The 24596-nt window shown below is 44.9% G+C and overlaps 1 protein-coding gene across 7 annotated transcripts in view; it reads right to left on the bottom strand.

Annotated features, from left to right (window-relative positions):
- The window catches only part of ABI1 (abl interactor 1), a 68568-nt gene extending 44386 nt beyond the window's left edge, over nt 1-24182 (bottom strand). For 4 of the 7 annotated variants that reach the window (XM_075827517.1, XM_075827519.1, XM_075827518.1 and 1 more), the window contains exon 1: nt 23958-24181. In XM_075827517.1, coding sequence (XP_075683632.1) covers nt 23958-24074 — 117 coding nt within the window. In that variant the 5' untranslated portion in view covers nt 24075-24181. Of the gene's footprint in view, nt 1-23957 lie in introns of all 7 variants that reach the window. The other 3 variants (XM_075827521.1, XM_075827522.1, XM_075827523.1) reach the window with 1 other exon arrangement.
- Between the last annotated feature and the right edge of the window lie 414 nt (nt 24183-24596).

Raw genomic sequence — 24596 nt, 5'->3', positions numbered from 1 at the left:
GTGTCACGCCGGTACCCCAACTTTCCCTTGTATTACGTTGAGTACATTAAGCACACTCTTAATATGCTCCCATCAGAGTAAAGGCCCTATTACACCGGCCGATAAAGCAAACGCCGATCGATCGTTGCTCATTTGCTCCGGTCACACACAGCTATGGATGGGGAAGAGCGGTCGTTACTCCGATCACTTGTCCCCATACATCATCATGTTGGCAGCGCGTCTCCGCTGCCAAACAATAATATTTACCTTTTTTAAAACGATACGATCTGCAGATGAGCGAGCGTTTGCTCGTTCACCTGCTGATCGCTGCGCGGTTTACACGAGCGTTATATGAACGCTCGTCTGCCCGACAATTGCCCAGTGTAAAACCCCCTTTACCAGCCGCACCCCAGACAACTTGACCTGACCGCGCTGCTCTGCCCAATGACCTACAATTCCCCGGTGATAAATAGTCAATCTTAATTCGATTACATTAGGGAATTGCTGTGCATGTATTGTCCCAACATCAAAACTTTCCCCTAAAAAAAAGTAAATATAAAAATCAGCGTTATTCCTGAAAGGTATTCTGAAGACTTCCATCTATGGTATATCTATATGAGAAGTATATGGACGTTGTACTGCTGGAACACGCTCCAATCAGCAAAACAGCGGCCCCGTGTCCATTATGGTCCACTTAACGGAAAACTCAGCAGGTCCGTGCTCCTCTAACCACCGGCGGCATTAAATCGCGGCAAGCAACGTAATTACAGTGAACTAAGTTTTACCCTGAAGCGCTGCGGCGGATCAGAGAAAACAGTTATAAACGTTCCGGTCTCGGGAAGAAGTGTCCACCGCGCAGATCTCCTCTGGGGGATATACACAACGTTCTGCTCCTACACACAAAACGTGGAAAGCCTAAGAAAAGGCCTCCAGTACATAGTGTGACGGAGCCGTCAGTCGTGGGCGTCCAACTTCTGGCAGCCAGGTAACCATGTGCTTCTATTCTGCCGCTATTATACCGGTGACACACCGGGATCCCTTTCAGCATATAGTTCTATTGTATAAGGGGATCCAGCGGCTCAGTACGGATTATCTATTGAGCAGAACAAATTCCTTCTCAGGAAACCATTTCAGATTCAAGCTTTTACATATCTATATCTGCCAGGAACAAGGGGTCAGAAGGCAGATTCTATGCTCTTCAATCACGCTGAACCGCTCTACCTGGGTACGGCCTCATGAACACTACTGTGCATAGTTTCTGCAGTTGCGGGTAGTGTAGAGCATTTTCTATCCTATGCGCCAATGCACACGACTAAGGTTTCAACAGTCCGTGCATTGACCAGAGGGGGGGGGGAATAAAAAAAAAAGTAGGACATGTTATACGGTCCACAATTGCAGTCCGGGCTCATTGAAGTCAATGCACATCTTGTGTGTGCACAGTCCGTGACTGCGGACGGCTCCGCGGATGACACTCAGCGGCCCGCCCGTGACGTAAATCACGGACCGTGCACATCTCTACAGTTGTATGCATGAGGTCTAAAGCTCAATGCTGCAGGGAAGCATCGACTAATAAAGACCAACAAAAAGACCCCCACCCCCCAACATACTCAAAGGCAGCACTCACACCAGAGGTAACGGTGCAGTCCGACAGCAGTCAGAGTGCTGTGAAAAAAAAAAAAACACATCCGATAACCATATGCGTTGTCACCGCAATTTGGTGCATTTTTTGATTAAAAAAAATTACCGGGAAAAAAAAACAAAAAAAAAAAAACCTCACATAAATTGCGGTAAAACCGCATGCCCACAAGGTTTGAATACACCCGGATTTTGATCCAGCTTTAGATAGAGGTGGAGGAGGGGGAAAAAAATAAAATCCAGGAACCCGAACTACTGAAACTTGTATATTTGCCCTTAAAGGGGTTGTCCAGACAGGGGACATTTTGTTCATACAGATGACCTACCCACAAGATAGGTCATCAGTATAGGATTGGTGGGGGTCCGACACCCAGACACCTCACCAATCAGCTGTTCTGGCTGCCTCTGGAAGTTATGCAGTGTTGGTGCTGGAAGCAGATGGCTCCGTACACAGTATAGCGACCGTTCTGCAGCTCTGCTCCTATTCAGTTGAATAGGAGCAGAGCTGCAGCATGGACGTTCTGCTGTGACCAGAGCCTTCTGCTTCAGACACCGACCACTGCAGAACTTCCAGAGGCAGCCAGAACAGCTGATTGGTGCGAGGGCCAGGTGTCGGACCCCCACCAATCCTATACTGATGACCTATCTTGTGGGTAGGTCATCTGTATGAACAAAATGTCCCGTTAGTATATTTGTGACCCTTCCCGTTATATCCAGTCCGTCCGGCCGTCTGCAGCTCAGCGGGCAAAATATTAATCGTGGGCACACAATGCAGTCACGATTCTCATTTTCAGACCGCTGAAGAGCAGGATTACGAAGACCCAATTCAAGACAACCTGGAGAGGGTTAACACCGCTCATTATTCAGCTCTTTACACGAGTCACATTTGTATGCAGACTGCGCGGTATTTCCCTTACTGTTCTACTCGGGAAACGCTGTGTACAATAGCGGCCTGATCTACACGACGGGAAAATCATCACCAATACATAAACAGAGAGCAACCAGAGGAGCCCTGCACCCCTCAGCATTAACAGGGTCAGCAAAGAAAGAGGTATACAATTCTCTTAATCCATTTTCAAGATCTCTGCTTGCTGTCATTCAATAGGAACCTTCATGGTTTACTTCTAGTGGATATAAAAAAGAAAAAGAAAAAAAAAATCCCTGGGACACACCGGTGTCCTGATTACCACAATTAAAGCTCGAGTTACACATTGCGGTCAATATGTTTTTTTTTTGGCCATAAACTGCGGCAAAACGAAGCCAATTTGCTGCGATTTCTGTAAAAGTTTAACTAAATGGTGCAGTTTTGCTGCGATTCATGGCAAAATATATATATATATATATATATATATATATTTATTTTTTTTTTTATTTTTTTTTTTACCTCGACACATGAACCTAGCCTTATCAGAGCTCTTGTAACGAGCCATGAACCACTGTCTGGAAGTAAACAAAAAAAAAAGTTCTTTAAAATGACAGCAAGCAGAGATCTTAAAAGCCAAAGAGGAATGGATACAGAAAGTATATTGGATAATTGTATAACTTCATTATACACTAACGTTTATTTGCAGAAACCATAACGCTTCTTAGGCTAGGTTTACATCTGCGTACAGAGTTTCTGTGGCTCTGCTCCGTCATAGGAGCAGAGCAACAAAAGTACCGGAGTCACCGATTCCGTTGCACCACGGACATCACCGGCCAAGAAAGTATCATTGCAAGAAAGAGAAACGATCAACAGTATAAGTGCACAAGAAAATGTGACTGCTACGCGCCGTCATATCACATTTGCGTAATACATGAAGTACAATAATATTAGAGAAAGACAGAAAGGGAAATATGAGGGGAGGGGAATGAGACCACCATACAGATCTAGACCAGAATGATTATAGGGTTGAGACAGCAATGGCCCTATACTCCAGCGAGGACTGAAATCAAATCCAATGGTACCAGGCTTTGATGAATTTGGCATGGGTTCCTCTCATAGATGCAGTAAGATCCTCCTTTCTCGTGATCTCTTGTATTTTACCAACCACATGACAATCGCCGGATGGTGGGATTGCCTCCACGACGCGGGAACACAGGCTCTAGCTGCATTCACCAGATGGCGAACCACAGAACGCCTGTACGTAGACATCACCACACAGATGGAGCAGGAAGGCGGCCGGTGAACGCGGGAGGAAAATCCGTCACTTTTGAGGGGATACGCCACACTTCTGACCAAAAGGCAGTCAACTTCGGACATTCCCAAAAGGTGTGTAAAATTGTGCCTACATGGTCTACACATCTACAAAACGGCGAGGAGACCGCAGGTATTAATGTGTGCAATCTGGAGGGCACTATACCAGCACGACAGGATCTTAAACCCGGCTTCCTGGAAGCTACTCGCCATGGAAGATTTATGGGTCATCGTAAACAAAAGTTAGGCCTAAGTCTCTATCACAGCTTAGCAAACAGGAGGGTGTAGAGAGATTGGATGGGGAATTTAGAAGGACAAAGTCGGGTTAGCGTATGACGTATTGTGCCCAGGCAAAGAAGTTCAAAGTGGGTCTGATCTCGGGAGAATGATGACGGGTTAGAACCAAATTAAGTTTAATGGGTTCGATCGGTGTGTGTGTGTGTTTTGCCAGAAATAGCGCAGCATGCTGCGCAACGGTTTACGGTAATTTCGGCCGGATCTACAATGGAACCCCCAACGCAGATGTAAACGAGGCATTAAATGAGTTATCCCAAGAGCAACATTTATCACCTATTCAAAACGCACGAAAAACGCACCATACATTTCAAATGTTTTTAAAGTGTGTTTTATTTATTTTAATGCGCTTTTGGTGGAGTTTTTTTTGTTTTTTTTTTATTGTCATTTTGTGCAGCCATTTTTCAAAGTCCCACAGAGAAACCTACGCAAAAAAAAAAAGCCACAAACCAAAACACTGTATTTAGCCTCTCAACATCTGGCCACACCATTTATTTTTTGTATAAAATATATATATATATATATATATATATATATATATATATATATATAAAAATAAATGCAATGTGTGAATCCAGAAAAAATTAGAACAAAAAAGTTTGGTGTTAAAATTACCATCCTTCCCGCCAAGCACACGTAAATTTTAAGGTGTTTTCCTACTCAGAACCTTGATCATCTACAGGAGAAGTGATGACCTCATGATCGCTGGGACCCCCCACCGTTCACTAGAATCGTGAACTAGATGGTTTTTGTCAGCCCTGTAGGCATTGAATGGACCGGCAGGGCACATGCTAAACCGCAGCTCCATTCAATAACCTCCTCACTGCTATTGTGCACTTAAACCATATATACAAAAAAAAAATAATCTTAGATGCCAAATATGCGAAAATATGAGAACGGCCCCCAAACACGGTAATCACGATCACACTGGCAGGGGCGTTTCTATAGATAAAATCAGAGCCATGTTCTAGTTCCCTAAATATCCTAGAAACGTACAGTAAACACCAGTGTGGGCGAGCGGCAGGAACTTCGAGAGGTTATGCAATGTTGATTCTCTCACTGGTCTCTGTTATGGGAAATTAAGAGCTGCAAAAAGGTCCTAAAAATGGCATCTGTACTCCTCTCAGGTCAATTTAGGCCTTATTCACACAACAGTGATAAACTGAATGTTTTCAGAACAATGATGTTCTATGGGTGTATTCACACGGCCGTTTTAACGGCCCGTGAATAATGGCCATCAAAAAATAGGACAAGTCCTATTTTTGGCCGTTTTAACAGCCTGACGGCCCCCATAGAAGAAGAAGGCAATAGATCGGTTTTTAACGGCTGTCAATACATGTAACAACCGTTAAAAACGTGTCTGTGACATGGTGGGTTTGCAAGGGAACTACTAGTTCCCTTACGGGCTATCGGCGGCATCAGCGACAGGGAGGCTGCGCGGCATCAGCGACAGGGAGGCTGCGCGGCATCAGCGACAGGGAGGCTGCGCGGCATCAGCATCGCGTAAGAAAGAAAAAAAGTAGTCGAGGCAATTCTTTGGCACAGTTTTGTCTAGTTCCCTTAGTCACTGGGAGTCCTAATTAGGCGCTAAAAAACGCGCTGAAAGCGTAAACAAAAACGCCGGAAGCATTTTAGGAAAACTAACATTTGACACTTTTACGTGTCTTTTTTTGTGGACAACGCCTCAGATTTATTTTTTTTCTGATTCATACTAAATCTAAGGGAACAAATTCTACAGTGTTCCACTGCATTGGAATACGGAGCCGTGGGTACTCTATGTGCATGATGTTCTGTGGTTATTTCCCCTCCCTGTAGTACAGGACATCACACTTCACATGGTACTTATCTCCACTGCGCTCTGCTCTACCCTTAACCTGTCTTTGGAGGGATCGTGTTTCACATGCTGGGCAGCAGATCTCAACATGTGTGCAGCAGAGCTGTATCTCAATAGCAGGCAGTGAATGATTACAGCACTAGCCTACACCTTTTAATAAAAGGGACATGCAGGCAGCTGTAAATCGAGGCATCACTTGAGTTGTTAAGGCACCATGGGAACTGTAGTCCTTTACATGGTAATCCTGCCCACAGCAAGACCTAGCAAAATGGAAAAAAAACAATGCTGCACAGTGCTGCGGATATCCACTCACATCTACGTTCATAACTTAGATGTGATAGATTACAGGTGGATCCTGCGTCATGTCAGGGGCACACAAGACCTGCTGTCACTGGATCCGTCAGTCCCGCTGACCTGACTGATTTATGTCCCAGCGCAAGATACAGCTGCTGTGCATACAGAATACAAAGCAGAAGTATTTAAAAAAGTAAAGTTAATTGTTGATAAAAACGAATTATAAAGTTGCACATAAAAAAAATAAAAAAAAGTGTATCAGTGTGTTATTTATTAAAAAAAAAAGAAAAAAAAAAAAGAAAAAAAAAAAAAGATTTTTGCGTTTTACATAGCCTTTAAGACGAATTGGTACTTCACTGTTTGTTTTTTTACTCCTGATGTGACAAACAAGGTTACCGCACTCCCACATTGGAAAACCGTGGCAAGTTGCTTTTTGCCGCTCTGTTTCATGGGTGAGTGGCACACTACCGGCACGCGGCCACTAGGTGTACGGACTCCTTTATGGTGTAAGCCGATTTATAGAGACTCATACTATTGATATTGTAACGCAGCAGTCTCCAATGTGGAGTGTTGTAGTTTTGCAATAACTTTAGAGCCAGGACTTGGAGACCATAGTTCTAATGAATAGAGACAAGTCATCATTGAGCGGTATAAGGGCCAAATAGCCAATACGCCCTGAATACCGGCAACTAAACGCTTAACTTTGTTTTCTATTTAGGTCAATGAAAGTTCTTATTGTCGGCCAACAGAAATCCCTCCTACGTATATCTACGGTATTTTGTCTTCTTAGTATCTTCCATGTACCAAGTAAATCCGCAGGCAGGAAGTCCTGACCTTCCAGCGACAGGGAAAGTTAATGTAAACTCATACACGCTACACCCTTTCCTGCCCTCCTCCCCTCCTGACCTCAATGATGAGCCAACACAAACTAGAAAGCACTTTATATACTCTCCACTGACACTTCCAGACTCTGCTGGGAGCCACTGATAAAGTCCTGAACTCTGGCACTATAAATAGGCCGGGACTATGGTCTATACCCTGCAGTAGAACAATGACGACTTCTCTTCCTTCCACCAGTGCGTAATGGTACATGACGAGTTCTGCTCAGGATACGTCAAGTCATGTTCTGGAGACGTTCCTCGCTCTGTGTAGATAAACATCTACTGCGGGGAGGACGGTGGGAAAAACAGATCAGCCGAGTGGAGAACGCTTCAAAACATGTAAATAATGGATGCGGCTAGGCTGGGGCAATATAATGGTGTAAACCAACAGACTTCTAGAAGCTCCTCATCCTCCAGCTCAAGTTGAGACCAAGTCCCTAGATGAGTGTGCCAAGCATTTTCTGGTCCATTGCAATAAGGACTAAAGTGCTGATCAAGCCGGCGCCGGGTTTGGTTATATCAGGACTCCATTGCTTTTTGACGGGAAGAAAAGCATTGGTCTGCAGCGCTGGTCTTCCTTTCAAAAACACCAGAAAACATAAAGCCAGAAACACTATGGACTCTCTAGAAGGATATGGTGGGGTCCGTCAGAGTGGTCAGCGCTCCTTTAATAATGGAAGTCATGACACTAATGTGAACAGATTCGCTACAGAAAGATAAGTCACGCGTGAATCCAGCCTTAGGCTACATGCACACACTGCGTAACTTGGTGCAGAAAATACGTGGGTAATGCCGCAGGTAAAAACCGCACCCATTAGTGAATTTTTGGATGCAGTTTTTACATCATAAGGGTCAATGCACACGATGCGTGTTACGTGTGGTTTTGCCACGCATATGTGTGTGCGGCAAAACCGCTGCATAGTACAGTACCAGCATAGACAGACAATGAGATTCCAGGGAATCTCTATGCCGCTCGCGAATTCTATCCTTGTGGTTCTACAGAAATACACAGCAAAACCGGCAGCATGAAAACGCTGCGATTTACGTAGCAAAACGTAAAAAAATAAATACAAAAAAAAATAAAATAAAAACGCATCTTCAGGTGTTTTTTTCCTACGAATGTCTTGCGGTATTTCTGCAGCATAATACGCAACGTGTGCATGTAGCTTGAAGCAAAAATAGGTGCGGCTTTTGGAGTTTTTTTTTTTTACAAACTTGTCAGACAATTTGCAAGCGGAAACGCAAAATAAAATTGACATGCTGCAGATTTTAAAATCCGCACTGCACGTCAATTTACATGCGGAAAAATTCTGCAATATGTAGATGATTACTTGGAATCTCATTTACTTTGCTGGTCCTGTATTACGCTGAGGATTTGCCACAGGAAAACGGACTCAGCAAATCCGCACATAATCCGCATCGTGTGAATTTGGCTTTGAAGATCACATCTGCAGAGGAGCCGCTATCCAGTCTCTGCCATCCATACAGGCTGCTTCGTACACAAGGGAAATCTGTTAGCATGTACCCCATCCAAACTGATCATCCGTCCATACATGCCAGGCTTTCGGATGGATGGAATACGTCGCCCATTTGGGTGTGCCGTTACAGTGTGTCACATATCTTCTTCACATCTTCCAGATTCTGTCACATTTTGTCTTAGCCAGATGGAGCCACTAAAGAAAAATCATCTACTAGGGTGGTGCCAAAGGAAGAGGAAATCAGCCGTTGTCTGCAGCTGTTCTCACTGTAAATCAGCTCGGAGTACAAGCCTTTGATGGGCCATTTCCTGTTATTTCTTCTGTGAACACGTCTCTGCTGTACAGTTTACGCTATACCATTCCTGCGGGCCGCCACTCATACAGACACGGAGAGAATCTGACAAAATCAACGTAAAGTAGTGACGCTCCCCCAGCCCCCCTCGTGAAAACACAGGACCAGCTATTTCTTCGTGAACACAGGGAAGCTTTACCTTCACAGCAATTTAAATTATTAGATTATGGAATTTATAATGTAAAGATCTTAGAAAACATGGAGGGTGAAGTAGAGGAAAACAGGTCCTGGAGGACATTTGCCCACCCGGTAGTGTTGGGGTACAGGTAGGCTCTCCCCTCGTTGGGTGTAGTTATGTGGCAGTGCCTTAGAGGCGCGAATAAGGGCAGGCTTTTATTTATAAATGTAGACTAAGGCGACCACCTGAAGGTCGACGGGTTTGATCCCTAAATGCACGGTCTACTTATTGACATTTCGAAATAAAAGCCTGTCCTTATTTCCGCCGCCATGTATCCATTTGAATTACTACACCCACCAAAAGTCGAGTACGGCCCTGTTCACTCATTTGACTCGCAAAGTATACCTCCGACAGAAGGCTGCGACATATCCCACGGTATAGAGTGAGATACGTCACCCACAAACACCCAATGTCTATCAAAAAGAATAAAAAGGGGGCCATACCACACTGTATACGCGTGTGTTACTGTATACAGTTTCATGAAATAGCGTAGGTCTGGCTCGCTATACATACAGGTTTTTGGCTTTTTTTGCGACTTACAACGTACCGGAGGCCAAGAGGACACTCTTCTGGCCTTCGTTGGGTTAATGGAGTCCTATGGACACTTACCATGTACACTGGGAGCATTTTCCAGAATACACGCTAAGCGCACATGACTAACAGGGCAGGAGAAGGCTACCCACAGCAGCCCAAAAGCTGGCCTGTTCTTTCCAGTGATGATATCTAGATTATTTAATGCCATAACTAACAATACCTTAAATGCCAATGCAATGATTAGTCTCTGTTCACACCATGTTCGGTGCATACATGGCAAAGTCTAGTGATATCTACGCCATATGTATGACCACATTTATAACTTAATGGCTAGATTCCTACACAGCGCATTATTATGCTGTGGATTGGTCTACTGCAAAATCCTTGCGTTACATGTGGATTGGAGTGCCGTTTTGAATGCGGACATGCCACGGGCTTGCTGTGGTTTTCGACCTTTGCATTGCTAAAGGGTGATAAAAACACGTGCAGATTTTGTGGCAGAATTTCTGTGACCAAATCCGGCACATGTGAATCCAGCTTGTACCATAAAGCTGCATATGTCGCTCAACGGCGGTCACTAAAAAAAAAAAAAAAAATTTTTTTAAATAAAATTTAAAAAAAAAACACCCATATACTGCGCAACATATTGGGTTCTTTTTTTTTTTTTATCCCCTACATATAGTTAGCATAGTCTATTATGCTTTATAATACGGGGGAGGTATACCGAAAGGGCTCTCTTGGCTTTATATTGGGCCCATATATGGCTATAGATATGTTTGGCGTATATACGCCTGGGGCATAGTGCAGATATAGGCTGACGATTGTACTTGATGCCACTATAAATAGATTTTTCTGACAGATTACATGCCAATATTCTCCACAGTTCAGCATTATTACCGGGAGACTCACCATTTGTATTGGGAACACTGCTGATATATTCGGGGATTGTCATTTCAGTATTTCCTTTTTTTATTTATTCAAAGCGGTTTCCAAAAAGAGCTTTATATACAGAGGCTCAGAAAAACCTGACAAGTGATCCCTCCTGTGTCCCAGTGATGATGTCTGGCTGTAAAGAACATGACGAATCCTGAAATACATGGAAATGCCAGCAGCAGTGCCGGGAGAGGCAGAGACTGGGGTTCCCTATCATATTATAATTATATGGCAAAGTCCCTGTGCGGGAAGTCAGTGCAGCGTAAGTGACGGGCGCGGCTGCTCTTGGACCTTTCATCTTTTACTATACTGTAGGTCAGCTACAGATGTTACCCACATTGTAGCCCACTTAATGATAGACCACAGCTTGGCAGACATCACCAACATACGGAATACTGAATCTGTGACCCCCACTCCCAGCATTTAAAGGGGAAATCCACCTAAAATGTATATTTAGACATACCAAAAGAGACGTCAGTGGGTCACATCATTGAGTCTGTAAGTTTGTACTTTAGTCGATTTCCAAAGTTATAGCAGGAAAGTTATAGCGGGAAACCACAACGATTTTGCACCACAATCAATCACATAAGCTGGGTCAGCCAATCACTATCGCCGTACATAAACACATCGTAGCGAGTTCATACACCCTGCCGCCTCAACAGGAGCCATTGCATATGGACTTAGTGTGTTTTGTATGTACATGTAGGGGCCTCAATCATGATTGGTCTCGAGGCTCTGAGAGGTCGAAACTAAAAAACTGCTAATTTTTTTTTGCATAGCGGTGTAGTCTTATCTGGACAAAGCTTTATATAAATGCAGCCCAGCCGACAGTTAGCCGATTGATGAGACCAAGGGTAGGTATACACGAAGCGGCCGCTGTGCGAACAATAAGCGACGTGTGGTGGGTATAATTACAAGCAGCAGTTGAGGTGCCACATCTAAAGAAATGCATGTGGTTTTAAGTTTCTCGATTCGGTTGCGTTTCCCGTTTTGTTTTTCAGGTGAAACATTTCCTCAACATGTTTCACCTGCAAAATCCGCATCCGCAGGAGTTCCTTCAAATGCGATTTTATTAAGTTTTTTAGAGTCACAATTGCTAAACTGTTCACACGACAAGCTGGTGAACTTGCTCTTAGGGTACTATTTTGCACCTGCGGTACGTGGATTGCCACACATAGCCGTGCTGCACCGGTCTGGTAATACGCATGCAGTTATCTGTGCACCATTAATAGTGGCCTTAGGCCATGTTCACATCTCGTTTTGTGCACACGTTTGTGGTATAAGACAACGTATACGTTTTTAAAAAGTTACAAAAACGTATGCATTTGTAACATAGGCTTTCGTTTTTTGTAGTATACATCGTATATGATTTTATAGGTTTGAGTCCGTTCTTACTTCTAAAAACACACTTTTTTGTTTTAGAGCTAAATCAAACTTTGTAAAGTCAAGATTTCCCATATACGGTGACAAATAACGTATAAGTTTACGTATGCAAACGTAGGGTTTAAGATTAAATACGTCATCCATACGTCACCATTGACTTCAATACAAATAAAAACGTATACATTAAAAGTACTGAAAAGAATAGTAGATTACGCTTTTCAGGACTTGGGAAGAAATAAAAAATAAAAAAGGGTACAACGTAAGCTCACAAAACGTGTTCACAAACGACACCATTAGGGCGTCCGTCCTGACCTTAGAAATCAATGTACACGCTGTGGTCACATTTTGACACTTTTTTCATGTCAAAACATGCACGTCAGACGTACAGTAAAAACGGGATGTGAACTGAGCCTTATTAAAGGTAGGAGCGCATTTAATTGAAAAACGGACAGCGGCTCGGGATGGCATCATTTTACCAAGGTGGAATATAACAATCGCAGTTACTGCGCCGGAGCAGAAGAGATAACACAGAATAGATTTGCTGTCCGACCTTTATTTACGGCAGACACAAACAGGCTCTGCATTAGTGAAGATGTAAGAGATGAAATATTCATGAGTTATTCCTCTTATGAAACCGCTTTTATTCCTGCAGCATCAGAGCCCAACAGAAAACTTGGGCAGAGATTTCACGTGAAACGTGTGGAACCCAGACAGACGATTATTGATGGCGGATTAAGGGTGGAGGTGGAAGAACTGGATTCTCTGGTCTGTCTGCGCTACAAAGCAGGACAAGTACAGAACAAGACCAGTAACAAAGGATAAAAAAAGGCTTTTATTGTCCTCTCCTTACAAGATTTTTTATATATATATATATATATATATTCATTCTTGTAAGGATTGTGTGCGTGAATATATATATTATTATACGCGCACACATCACAATCTAGCCTTTTCCGGTTATACCTGCTTCTGGAACAGCTGGGTTGCATCCAATATGCCGGTCATTAAAACACCTGAACAGGCTACCCCTTGGTCTTCCCATCCAAATCTGTGCAGTAACTGGATTGTATATAACTAAACAAACCTTGGATCCTGGGAACATTGGGTGTACAACCATGTGGGAGTTGGGCAAGATTCACATGGGCGTGTTCAGCCCGTGATATATGGACCGTATGCCGGCAGTATTTCCCGGACCGAACACACTGCAGGGAGCCGTGCTCTTAGCGTCAGTTATCTATGACGCTAGGAGTCCCTGCCTCGCCGCGGGAAAACTGTCCCGTACTATCATCATGTTTTTAGTATGGGACAGTATACCACAGAAAGGTAGAGACTCCTAGTGTCATAGATAACGGACGCTAGAGCCCGGCTTCCTGCGGTGTGTTCAGTCTGGGAAATACTGCCGGCATGCAGTCCATACATCAGGGACCGAACACACTCGTGTGAATCCGGCCTTACAACGGCAGCCATAAAGGATGTCACCAAAATTTCCCAAAAAGAGAGCTCGTCCCTCACTCAAAGCGTCTGGCAGGGAGATGAGATCAGTGTGGCTGGTTATTAGGAACAGACTGAAACAATCTGTTGTAGAAATACCAAATGCACCGAGACATTGTGAGCACCGGGTTTCAGGAGCAGGTAGCATGAAGCGTTCCCCACACTAGCATGAAGCGTTCCCCACACGGAGTAGCTGCATTCAGTGTCAAATAATTTTCTGAACATTTCTACAGCACAGACACCCATCCATAGCGATACAGAAATGTGTCCGCGTTCAATGGAAGTGAATGGGTCCGGTTATGCAGACCGGAATTGCGGTCCACAAAAACGGAGGATTTTTACGGTCGTGTGCATGGGGCCTTACAATGAAAGGAGGCTGAGGGAACAGAATGACGTTTTTCCCATTGAAATCAATGGGCAGATGTTTATTTTTAGCTGTTTTTTTGGGGCATTTACGGCCCAAAAAACAGCTGAATATAGGTTGTGTGAACATTCCCTCATAGGAGCACAAAGAATACAGCGGAGGCATAGGATAGAGCGACACAGAGACGCGTGTCACATGCATGGGCATTGCTGGACTAAAAATCACACCCAAAAAAAGTTGCAACAGCAAATAGCATTAGTTGTGTGTGAGTCACATGTGACTGACTTTTTTTCCGTGACCTTAGAAAAACCTGTCACACCCAAGTAACAGTCGCATCAGATTTACATTGCGGTCCATGAAAAGTTACGCCGCGTGAAACTTGCTGGAATATTCAGTCTCAACTGTTCTGCCGTACTTGTAGCCTTAATATGCTGCCATTACATAGGGCACCATAATAAGCTGACAGGTCGGTTTAAAATTTAGGAGGGAATCCAGTTTAAGGCTGGAATTACACACACAGCTTTTTTTTTTGACAAACCCAGTAGTGTATCCAGTAAGAGTGAACGGTACAGGTCCTTCTTTTATACTTCACATTCCTTTTGAAGTCCTTTTGAATGAAATATTTCCTATTAGGCTCAAAGAACTGCCACAAAAACAAGGCTGGGTTCTCACGTCATGGTCAAAAAGGATGCAAACCATGACAAAACTGTGCCATCTGACTGAAGTGTGAACCCAGCCTTATGAGAACGTTCATGATAACAAAAACATGGCTACCTTCGTCCAAAAACAGCACCACACATGTCCACAGATTGTGCTTGGTATTGCAGCTCAGACCTAATCACTTCAACTGAGCGGACCTAATCCTGGACAGGCGTGGTGCTGGATTTTGGAACTAAGCGCCCATGTGTTTCTAATCCTGTACACATTCTAGCCCGGGTACGACACTACCTGGACAAAACACACAACAATTTGGAGACAGTTTAGTGATGATTTTGGTGAAGTGCTTAACTAGTGATTCCCCGATATCCCATGCTCCACTACAAGTGGCAGCAATCCAAGCATAATGCATTCACTTCTGGTTCTATATTCACTGCACCCGGTCACCTCCCTATGCGCTGCCTGTCAGACAGTCACACATGCAGTGCCAGCACAGACAATACAGGCCACCTATACCTAGATTTAGTCACATTCCCCAGAGCCTGGGGCAGGGGTATCAGATCACAAGAGGTATTCTACATATTTGGGAATTGCTATTTATGTAATTCCCTCATACATTAAAGTGTCGCCAAAATTATACACATACATCAAGCTTGAGAAAGGTCCCTGTTGGGGGCTAAAACGTCACATTTGCATATGGGTGAATAAAACTTTACTTAAACAATGTGGAGTGCTGCCTATCTAACTGTGGGACTGGAAGTCAAGACACACACACTATATATTTATTTGTTTTTTTTTGCTGTGCCAAGAGGTTTTTACTTCCTAATTCCACATGCACACGACCGTAGCGGTCTGCAGGGTCCGTGATTACAGCACGGACGGGCCACGGAGTTTAATCAGTGGACCGTCCATAAATCACGGACCGTGCACACACAAGGTGTATTGACTTCAATGAGCCCGGACCGCAATTGCGGACCGTATAAGGACATGCCCTTTTTTTTTTTGCGGTCCGGATAATGCACAGATAATGGAAACTACGGTCGTGTACATCGGCTGATAGGATAGCATGAGGCCTTGGTTTCCACTACCAGTTAAAAGGGTTATCGAAGGATTTTAAAACTGCTGGCCAACGCGAAGCCAATATTTGATCGGTTTCAGTCTAGTTTGTGATGGCACACGCAGTTACTTTTTTAAAGGCTGTGCATGGTATTGCTGCGTCGTCCCATTCACAGCCACTAAGTATCGGCGTGTGCAAGTATGAACCAGACTGAAACCGGTGCCAACAATGAAGAGGCTGCAGCACTCGCACAAGCACCGCGTCCCCTTCAAAGAGCTGATCGGTGTAAGTGCCGGGAGTCAGACTACCACCGATCTAATATTGATCCTCCGCATAAGCCATACATTTTTAAATCGTTGAAAACCCTTTCACAGAAACTCTTCAAAAGTTAAGTAACATGTAATTAACAGAGCTTAGAGAGGACCCTTCACCTCTCCGGACAGGTCCATTTTAGTAAATGCTTGTATTCCCCATGAAACAACAATTTTGGAACAGATTTTCTGAGAGCTCTGCTACGCCATTCCTCTGTTATTCCTCTTAGAAATGTATGAATAAATTGACAAATGGGTGTAACCATTCCCTATGTGAGAGGGGCGTGTCCCTATTGTCTCACTCTGTCAGCACTGATTGGACAGTGTCAGTTTGTGTAGGGACACACCCCCCAACTAGTAACATCCAGTTATCAACTTATTCATACATTTCTAGGAGGAATAAAAGAGGAATGACAACGTAGCGTTCTAGGAAAATATGTTGCAGAATTGTTATTCAATGAGGAACACATTTACTAAAACAAACGTCAGGAGATGTGACAGATCCGGTTTTAGCCGGCCTTACACAATAGATAGCTGTCGGCTTAGTGAGACAACAGTCCGAAATAAAGTCATGTTTGGAGCCGATTTACAACGGACCAGCTCTGTAACCACGTATGGATTACTAGTGAAATCATAACCTTTACCTCACAGTAGGAAGTCGATACTTCCGGTGGCACCACAAATGAGGTAAACGTGCCGGCTTATAAAGTATAAGGAAGTAACACTGAAGCCATCGCACACGAGTCGCAGATTTGGAAAGGTTAATAAATACCGCACGACACCGGCCAAAGTCAAATCAGAAAATACATGAAAACTTCAAATACACGGGCACATGAACGCTCGTTCATCGGCTGATCGTATCGTCTATGCAGCAGAAAATATCGTTGTGTAAACAGGTAGACGTGGCTCCGACACGATGGTAATGTATGGGGATGAGAGATCGGAGTAATGATTGCTCATCCCCATACACTTAGTGATCGCAGCTCGAGCGGTCATTGACAGAGGCTTGTTTTTACGGCCCATATTGGCCGCTGTAAAGAGAAAAAAAAAAAAGGAGACCCTAACTGTAAACTACACAAGCCACTGTTCTCTGGTATCAGGCAATACATGATGTTCAATTAAATAACTTGCGAGTGTTCCTAGGAGAGAAACAACGAGAGTCTAGTTCAGATAGTCCATATTATTTAGGGGTCCCCCTTATGTAATCCCCTCCGCCACTTTTTTTGGAGGTAGGAAATGGAAGTATCTATGTGAACCCCTGAGCACACACTGAAATCCGCAGCTGTCCGTGGCCTGGAGATGTAGAGCAGTTTCTTAGGATTCACCAAGAGACAGGAATCCTGACCAGGGAACTCCCTACAGCAGCTACAGCCGAGCAAAGACCCCAACACAGAAGAGCATCTCAGCTGAAGGATGGGGGGGGGGGGGGGGGGGCAGTAGTAGAGATTGTGTTCAAGGGGGTCTCTCCCTTCTACTCACAGAGTTAAAATTAAAGAGGCTGTCACCAGATTATCAAATCCCTATCTCCTTGCATGTGATCGGCGCTGCAATGTAGAGAACAGCAAAGTTGTTGATTTTTTTTTTAAAAACTATCATTTTTGCCCAAGTTATGAGCAATTTTATATTTATGCAAATGAGATTTTCAATGGACAATTGGGCGTGTTTTCTCGTTTTACCAACTGGGCGTGTATTGTGTTTTTACCAACTGGGCGTTGTGAATAGAAGTGTATGACAGTGACGAACCAGCATCATACACTTCTCATCATTCCCAGCCAGCTTCTTTCACAGCAGACACAGCGTGACGTCACCCACAGGTCCTTCAACATTGGCGTCGGACGGGCAATATGCTCGTCTCTAGGGAGTTTGCTATGCTTACCTGCACATACCCTGCACTGTACCCTCTGACGCCTGGAGCTGATGTGTCTTCTCTCTTCCGACACCAAGGTTGAAGGACCTGTGGGTGACGTCATCATTCCCAGCCAGCTTCTTTCACTGCAGACACACAGCGTGACGTCACCCACAGGTCCTTCAACCTTGGCGTCGGAAGAGAGAAGACACATCAGCTCAAGGCGTCAGAGAGTACAGTTGAATTTGCAGCAGCATCACCATGTGAAGGTAAGCATAGCAAACTCCCTAGAGACAAGCATATTAACCTTCTGGACGCCTGGAGCCGATGTATCTTCTTTGTCCGACGACATGGTTGAAGGACCTGTGGGTGACATCACGCTGTGTCTGCTGTGAAAGAAGCTGGGTGGGAACGATGAGAAGTGTATGATGCTGATTTGTCAGCGTCATACACTTCTATTCACAACGCCCAGTTGGTAAAAACACAATCCACACCCAATTGTCCATTGAAAAGCTCATTTGCATATATATAAGATTGCTCATAACTTGGGCAAAAATTATCGTTTTTCACAGGGTGGAGGAATGGTGAAGAACCCCTTTAAAGAGGCTCGGTCACCAGATTTTCAAACCCCTATCTCCTATTGCAGCAGATCGGCGCTGCAATGTAGATAACAGCAACGTTTTTGTTTTTTTCAAAAACGAGCATTTTTGGCCAAGTTATGACCATTTTTATATTTATGCAAATGAGCCTTTCTTAATTACAACTGGGCGTGTTTAAAGTTATGTACATCTGGGCGTTTTTACTTGTTTTACTAGCTGGGCGTTGTGAATAGAAGTGTATGATGCTGACGAATCAGCATCATCCACTTCTCTTCGTTAACACCCAGCTTCTGGCAGTGCACAGACACACAGCGTGTTCGAGAGATCACGCTGTGACGTCACTTCCTGCCCCAGGTCCTGCATCGTGTCGGATGAGCGAGGACACATCGGCACCAGGCGACAGAGGCTACATCGACTTACCTGCAAACGCCAATGCTGCTGCAGAATCAACTGTAGCCTCTGTCGCCTGGTGCCGATGTGTCCTCGCTCGTCCGACACGATGCAGGACCTGGGGCAGGAAGTGACGTCACAGCGTGATCTCTCGAGAACACGCTGTGTGTCTGTGCACTGCCAGAAGCTGGGCGTTGTGAATAGAAGTGGATGACGCTGATTCGTCAGCATCATACACTTCTATTCACAACGCCCAGCTAGTAAAACAAGTAAAAACGCCCAGATGTTACACACACAATACACGCCCAGTTGGACTTAAGAAAGGCTCATTTGCATAAATATAAAAATGGTCATAACTTGGCCAAAAATGCTAGTTTTTGAAAAAAAATAAACGTTACTGTTCTCTACATTGCAGCGCCGATCTGCTGCAATACGAGATAGGGGTTTGAAAATCTGGTGACAGAGCCTCTTTAACTTCAGTTAAAGCTGAATTATTTGGGTTTGGCTGGAGTTGTCCTTTAATCAGATAAGTCTGCCAATTGGCTATAACTATTCACTGGACTCTGCGATGTTCACAACACAAACGTGAAAAGTTCCCAACGTACACACTAAACATGTCTATAGGGCGCCATTAGACCAACTGGGGCCAAAAGCGTGTCTTTTTGGCCCCCGCTTTGCTGGTAAACCTCTTTATAGATATATGGAATAGTGGAGTAATCTAGACTATTCCAAACAACGGGCTTTCCATTACGTATACATTAAATGGATCCCATAATAGTCTATAGATGACGGATGCCACTTATCTGCATCTTATTTACAGCCTACGTTTGACGTATAAGTTAAACGTAGGCAAAAATGTGATGTGAATGGGGTCTTACCAGACAGTTCTGTGCCAGAAACAAGTGTCAGATCATCAGAATATGGCCTCATGCACATGACCGCAGTGGTGTGTACGGCACGTCAATTGCGGCTCGGACGGCCACGGAGTATCATTCCCAGGCCGCCCGAAAATCGCGGACCGTGCACACATGAATTTCAATGAGCCTGGACCGCAAAAGGCAGCCCATATAGGACATGTCCTATCTTTTTGCTTAAGCTCCCGGCCAATGCCCAGACCGTGGAAACCACGGTTGTGTGCATGGGTCCATAGAAATTAATGGGACCGCAATTCACTTGCAGATTTGCGGGTGAATTGCAGTCATAAAAACACATTCGTGTGCATGAGGCGTAAGACTCTTAAGCCCTATGCACACGGCCGTGCCCACAATCACAGCCCGCGATTGCAGACACGGCCGGCCGCATTTTCGGCCTGTGCTCTCATACAATGTATGGGAGCACGGCCCGTAAAATGCCAAAGAACGGACATGTTCAATAATTTTCTGAACATTTCTACGGCACGGACACCCATCCGTAGCGGTACGGAAACGTGTCCGCGGCCAATAGAACTGAATGGGTTCGTAATTGCGGATCGTATCATGGTCCGCAATTACGGAGAGTTTTTACGGTCGTGTGCATGGGGCCTTATTTTTCAGGATCCCTAGTTTTGCAGAAAGGCTGATGACGGCATCCGTACACTTCTCCCAATAAGTCCCCAAATAACCATCATGGGCGTAACCATGTCTATCATGAAATCATATTCTGCGCAGCTGTTAGTCACACTTCCAATATGACTTAATGGACTTTAAGACTAAGACTAGTTCTTCTACCGCCTCCAGATCCTAGGCTCACAGCACATTCAATTACTGCTGAAGTACAAGATAAGCAGCCTGAAAAACAATTGTATTACCCAGGTAATGTGCACGGAGAAGCAGAATAAGGAGCCGGGGGGTGAAGAGACCAGAAACATTAGACTGTACAATTCCTTTAATCTGGCATGACAAACTGGAAAGGTGCCAGATCACCAAACACCCTAGATAATCTGTTGCTGATAAAATCATCAATGGGTCTTTCCTGGCAGAGATGAGTGAGTGAGTGAGTATAATTTTGTTTAATCTGTCCGTTTTTCACCATTTGAAACCCATGGCCATATGTAAATAATACGGCCGCAGTCCCTTCATTCTAGCAATAAAGTCTTGTTTGACTGCAAGAACTTATTACATATCCTTGTAATATGTGATAATATATTGATGGGGATACCCCTTCAATCTCATGTCCGCAGCAGGAGGGAGGTATACAAATATGACCACCCACTCCTGCCAAATAGCCCACCCATCACGAGGTCTCCATCAGCTCTTGAGGACTTAAAGGGGTTGTCATTTTATACCGATGGCCTGTCCTTAGGATAGGTCATCAGTATCAGATTGGTGGGGGGGGTCTGTCTCCCGGCACCCCCGCCAATCAGCTGATATACCTCCGTAGCAACTGTGCCTGGGATTCCAGTTCAAGTGAATGGGACCGAGTTAAAATCCCAGACACAGACGCTACCGATGTATACGGTGCGCCTGGTGAACAATGAAGAGGTCGCGGCAACGAAAGTTGCGGCCCCCTCGGTCAGCTGATCGGTGGGGGGTGTCGGGAGTCGGAACCCCACCGATCTGATATTGATGACCTGTCCGAATGATAGGCCATCAACATAAAATGGCCGGACTCCACATTAAGGCTTCATGCACACGACCGTGCCCGTAATTACCGGGATGGCCAGCCGTTTTTACGAGCTGTGCTCCCATTACAAAGTATAGGGGCACGGTTCGTAAAATTAAAAAAATAGGACGTCCTATTTTTTTCCGGCAGGTTTCTACAGCCCGGACACCCTCCCATAGATATACGGGAAGGTGTCCGTCGGCCATAGAAATGAATGGGCCCGTATTAACGGGCAATATTACGGTCGTGTGCATGGGGCCTTAAATTGTAACAGCAGTCGAAATTAAGTATTATGTGAGCCTCTAGTGCTACATCATTTCCAGAGAACCCCTATGAGGCAGTATTTAAACAGTTGAGGAACAGACATTTAGTGCAGAATTTGACGCAGAATCCGCGCCAAAAAAAGTCTGCAATAGTTTATTTCAATAGGAGGCAGAGGCGTTTTTGTTCCTGGGCTGCTTTAAGCCACTCGCAGGGGAAAAAAAAAATCAGCATGTTCTTTCTTGCAACGGCTCAGTCTCTGACCTCCCATTGAAATCAATGAGAGGCAGAAACCAACCTGCGGTGCTCGTTTCCAAACATTTTTCCCAGCATTTTTTTGCCTGCGGTCCTTGCATTAGCTTTAATGGCCGCAGTTGAAAAAAATGCAGCGAAAAACCACTGCAAAAAACTGTCAGGGCCTTAACGAGTATGCCGGGAAAAGCTAAAGGTGGTCATAAACATTAGATGTATGTCGGCCAAACCCGCCGATTTCGGCAGGAACATCCGACCAGCTAGTGTGTATGGCGGTGTCCCGACTCTCCCCCACAGCAGATGTCGGGGAAAAGGGGAAGGGGAAGTCGGATGGAATAGCTGTCGGCTGAACGATCATTTAGCCAACCGCTATTTTACGTTTATGGGCAGCTTAAACTTATCTAAAGGGCTTCAATAGCCCAACGGAGGTAAATAGAGCTCTGTCGGGTCAGTATATTTTAAAAAAAAAAAAAAATTTAAAAATGGCCGTCGTATGGCCTATACAGTAGGATACATTGCAGGCCTCTGTTGGAGGTAACCGGGAGCTTTTCCAGCTGCAAGTGTCAAATGGAGGCCATTATCGTGGTGTGAACAGGGCATTAAAGAGCACTCGTCTGCTCTCCTGACACGTCTGTTTTAGCAAGTACTTATAAATGAAACAATTCTGGAGCATTTTTCTTAGAACTCTGCATTTGGCTGTTACTCGGTTATTCCTCCTGGAAATGTATTAAATTGACAGCTGGGCTTTACCAGTTCCCTTATCAATAGGGTGTGTCCCTTTAAACTAAAAACCATCAGCACTGCTTGGACGCTTCATTCTGTGACAATCAGAATTATACAGAAGTCTACATAATGTGACAATTAAAAAAAAAAAAATTAGAAAGTTGTAGAACTTCTAGAACCACGAAACTTTGACCTAAAACCAGAAATGCCCTACAACGAGAAAGCGAGCGAGATTTTCTACACGAAAAAACAAAGAAATAAACATTGCCACACAAACCCGCGTGTACATCTACACTGCAAGGCGTGCTCATTGGCACCGTACTCTGCCACGCTCCACGTCCCAGTGTACATCGCCACGGCTGACTTTTCCCCTCACCGGCTCTGTATAGGAAGCTGCTTACAAGCACGATGAGAAGATCCACAGAGATCGACACTCAGTTATCCTTCCTGGTTTTCACACAAGTGACGAGCCGATCCCCCAAACTACAGCCAGTATAGTGGGGGTGTCCAGATGTCTCACCAACATAGACATAACAGCCACCCCACCATCTACGGTCAGCTTCAGAATTTTTGCATTCCAAGTGCCCCCGGGGGGAGTTTACCCCCCACCCAGAGAGGAGAACATTGAATTCCTGAAGAACAGGAAGCAGTAAGATGTTACGAAGGCGGACGAGGTCTCACCAGCTGTCACTTCTGCAATACCAGGGTCACATGTACCACCCTAGATCACAGGAACTCACGACGACGTACGTATACAGAATCCGGAGCTAGTATTACACAACAAACATCATGGGAGTCGTAGTCCCAGTGTCATTAGCCGGCTACAGGGACTGACAGGTTAATGTCCTCCAGCTATGGCACTGCCCTTCGTACACGTCCATGCCTGATGTGGCCGAGCACATATTACAGTCGCGTACCATAATACAACGTTATCACACCAGGTAAGGCGACCCATGCAACCGTAATAATCATGGCGCCGCCAACCAACATTCACAGGGGTTAGAAGCGGATGGCACAACTGGCATGCAGGACCCTCTTAAAGTGACAGAGCAATACGTGTATAGTAGGATAGGTTGGCACCGGGCATATAATGGGCATTGCTTCCGTCTAGACATACAAAAGCCTGATATTATTACACGTCCTGGAGGGGATGATGGGACACCAGAGACCTGCTAATAACATGCTGGATACTGCACCCAAGAGAGATGATATGAGTCATGTAATTAAACAATAAGGCACACCCTGTGGGCAGAGCAGGGACCCCGCCGCCGCCTGCCTCACTTTACCGCCGCTGGCCTCCACAGAGGAGGCGGGAGGGGACGAGAAACGACAGAATGAAATCTCCGCACGGCATGGAGAGGAGACCCCGGAGCCAACACGGTCAGCCCCACTTCCTGTACTGTGTGTGCAGACCTCCCCTCTTCCCAGCCAGCCGTTCCCCCCAGCACCAGTGACATCAATCACGCAGCTGTCACCTGGACGTAGTTGCTCTCGCAGTAATCCGCCACTCGGGTGAGGTTCTGGTAACTCTCGATAAGCGCCCGCTTTCCGGCAGGGATCTCCTCCTCTAACAACATCTGCAGCTCTGCCATCTTACAGCCCTGTGCATCTCTTCCTCGTACAGCGGAGGACAGACAGCTGAGCCCAGACCCGCCCGCCTGCTATTCTGGGATTCCGAGCCTCGCTTTCATCTAGCCCCGCCTTCCGACACATATCACACACCCTGACGGCTTCCGTACTGTGCGCAAAGGACGAAGGGACTTGTATTTTTTTTTTTGTTGTTTTTTTTTTGTTGTTTTTTTGTTTTTTTTGCCATACCCTTTATTTGCGCTTTTGGAAATTGCAGAGATTATTCCGTGATAATAAACTGTAGGGGACAAGATTAAACATTTTAATTGCACAAAACATCCAGCAGCACTTCTATTTACAGGCTCTTAAAAAATTAAAGCAACCTCCTATTGGTTGCTACAGGCAACTGATTGATTTGAACTAGTTTTGATAACTTCCCCTAACGCCATGTTCTTATGTGGCAGATTTGCTGCGGACAAAAATATACAACAAAAGAAAAGTATAAGGCTGGGGCTACATGGTGGCTTTGGCCACAGTTAACATGA

Source organism: Rhinoderma darwinii, chromosome 5 (genome assembly GCF_050947455.1).
Source record: "Rhinoderma darwinii isolate aRhiDar2 chromosome 5, aRhiDar2.hap1, whole genome shotgun sequence".
In the NCBI taxonomy this organism is placed as follows: domain Eukaryota; kingdom Metazoa; phylum Chordata; class Amphibia; order Anura; family Rhinodermatidae; genus Rhinoderma; species Rhinoderma darwinii.
This window is presented reverse-complemented; position numbering and strand designations above follow the sequence as displayed.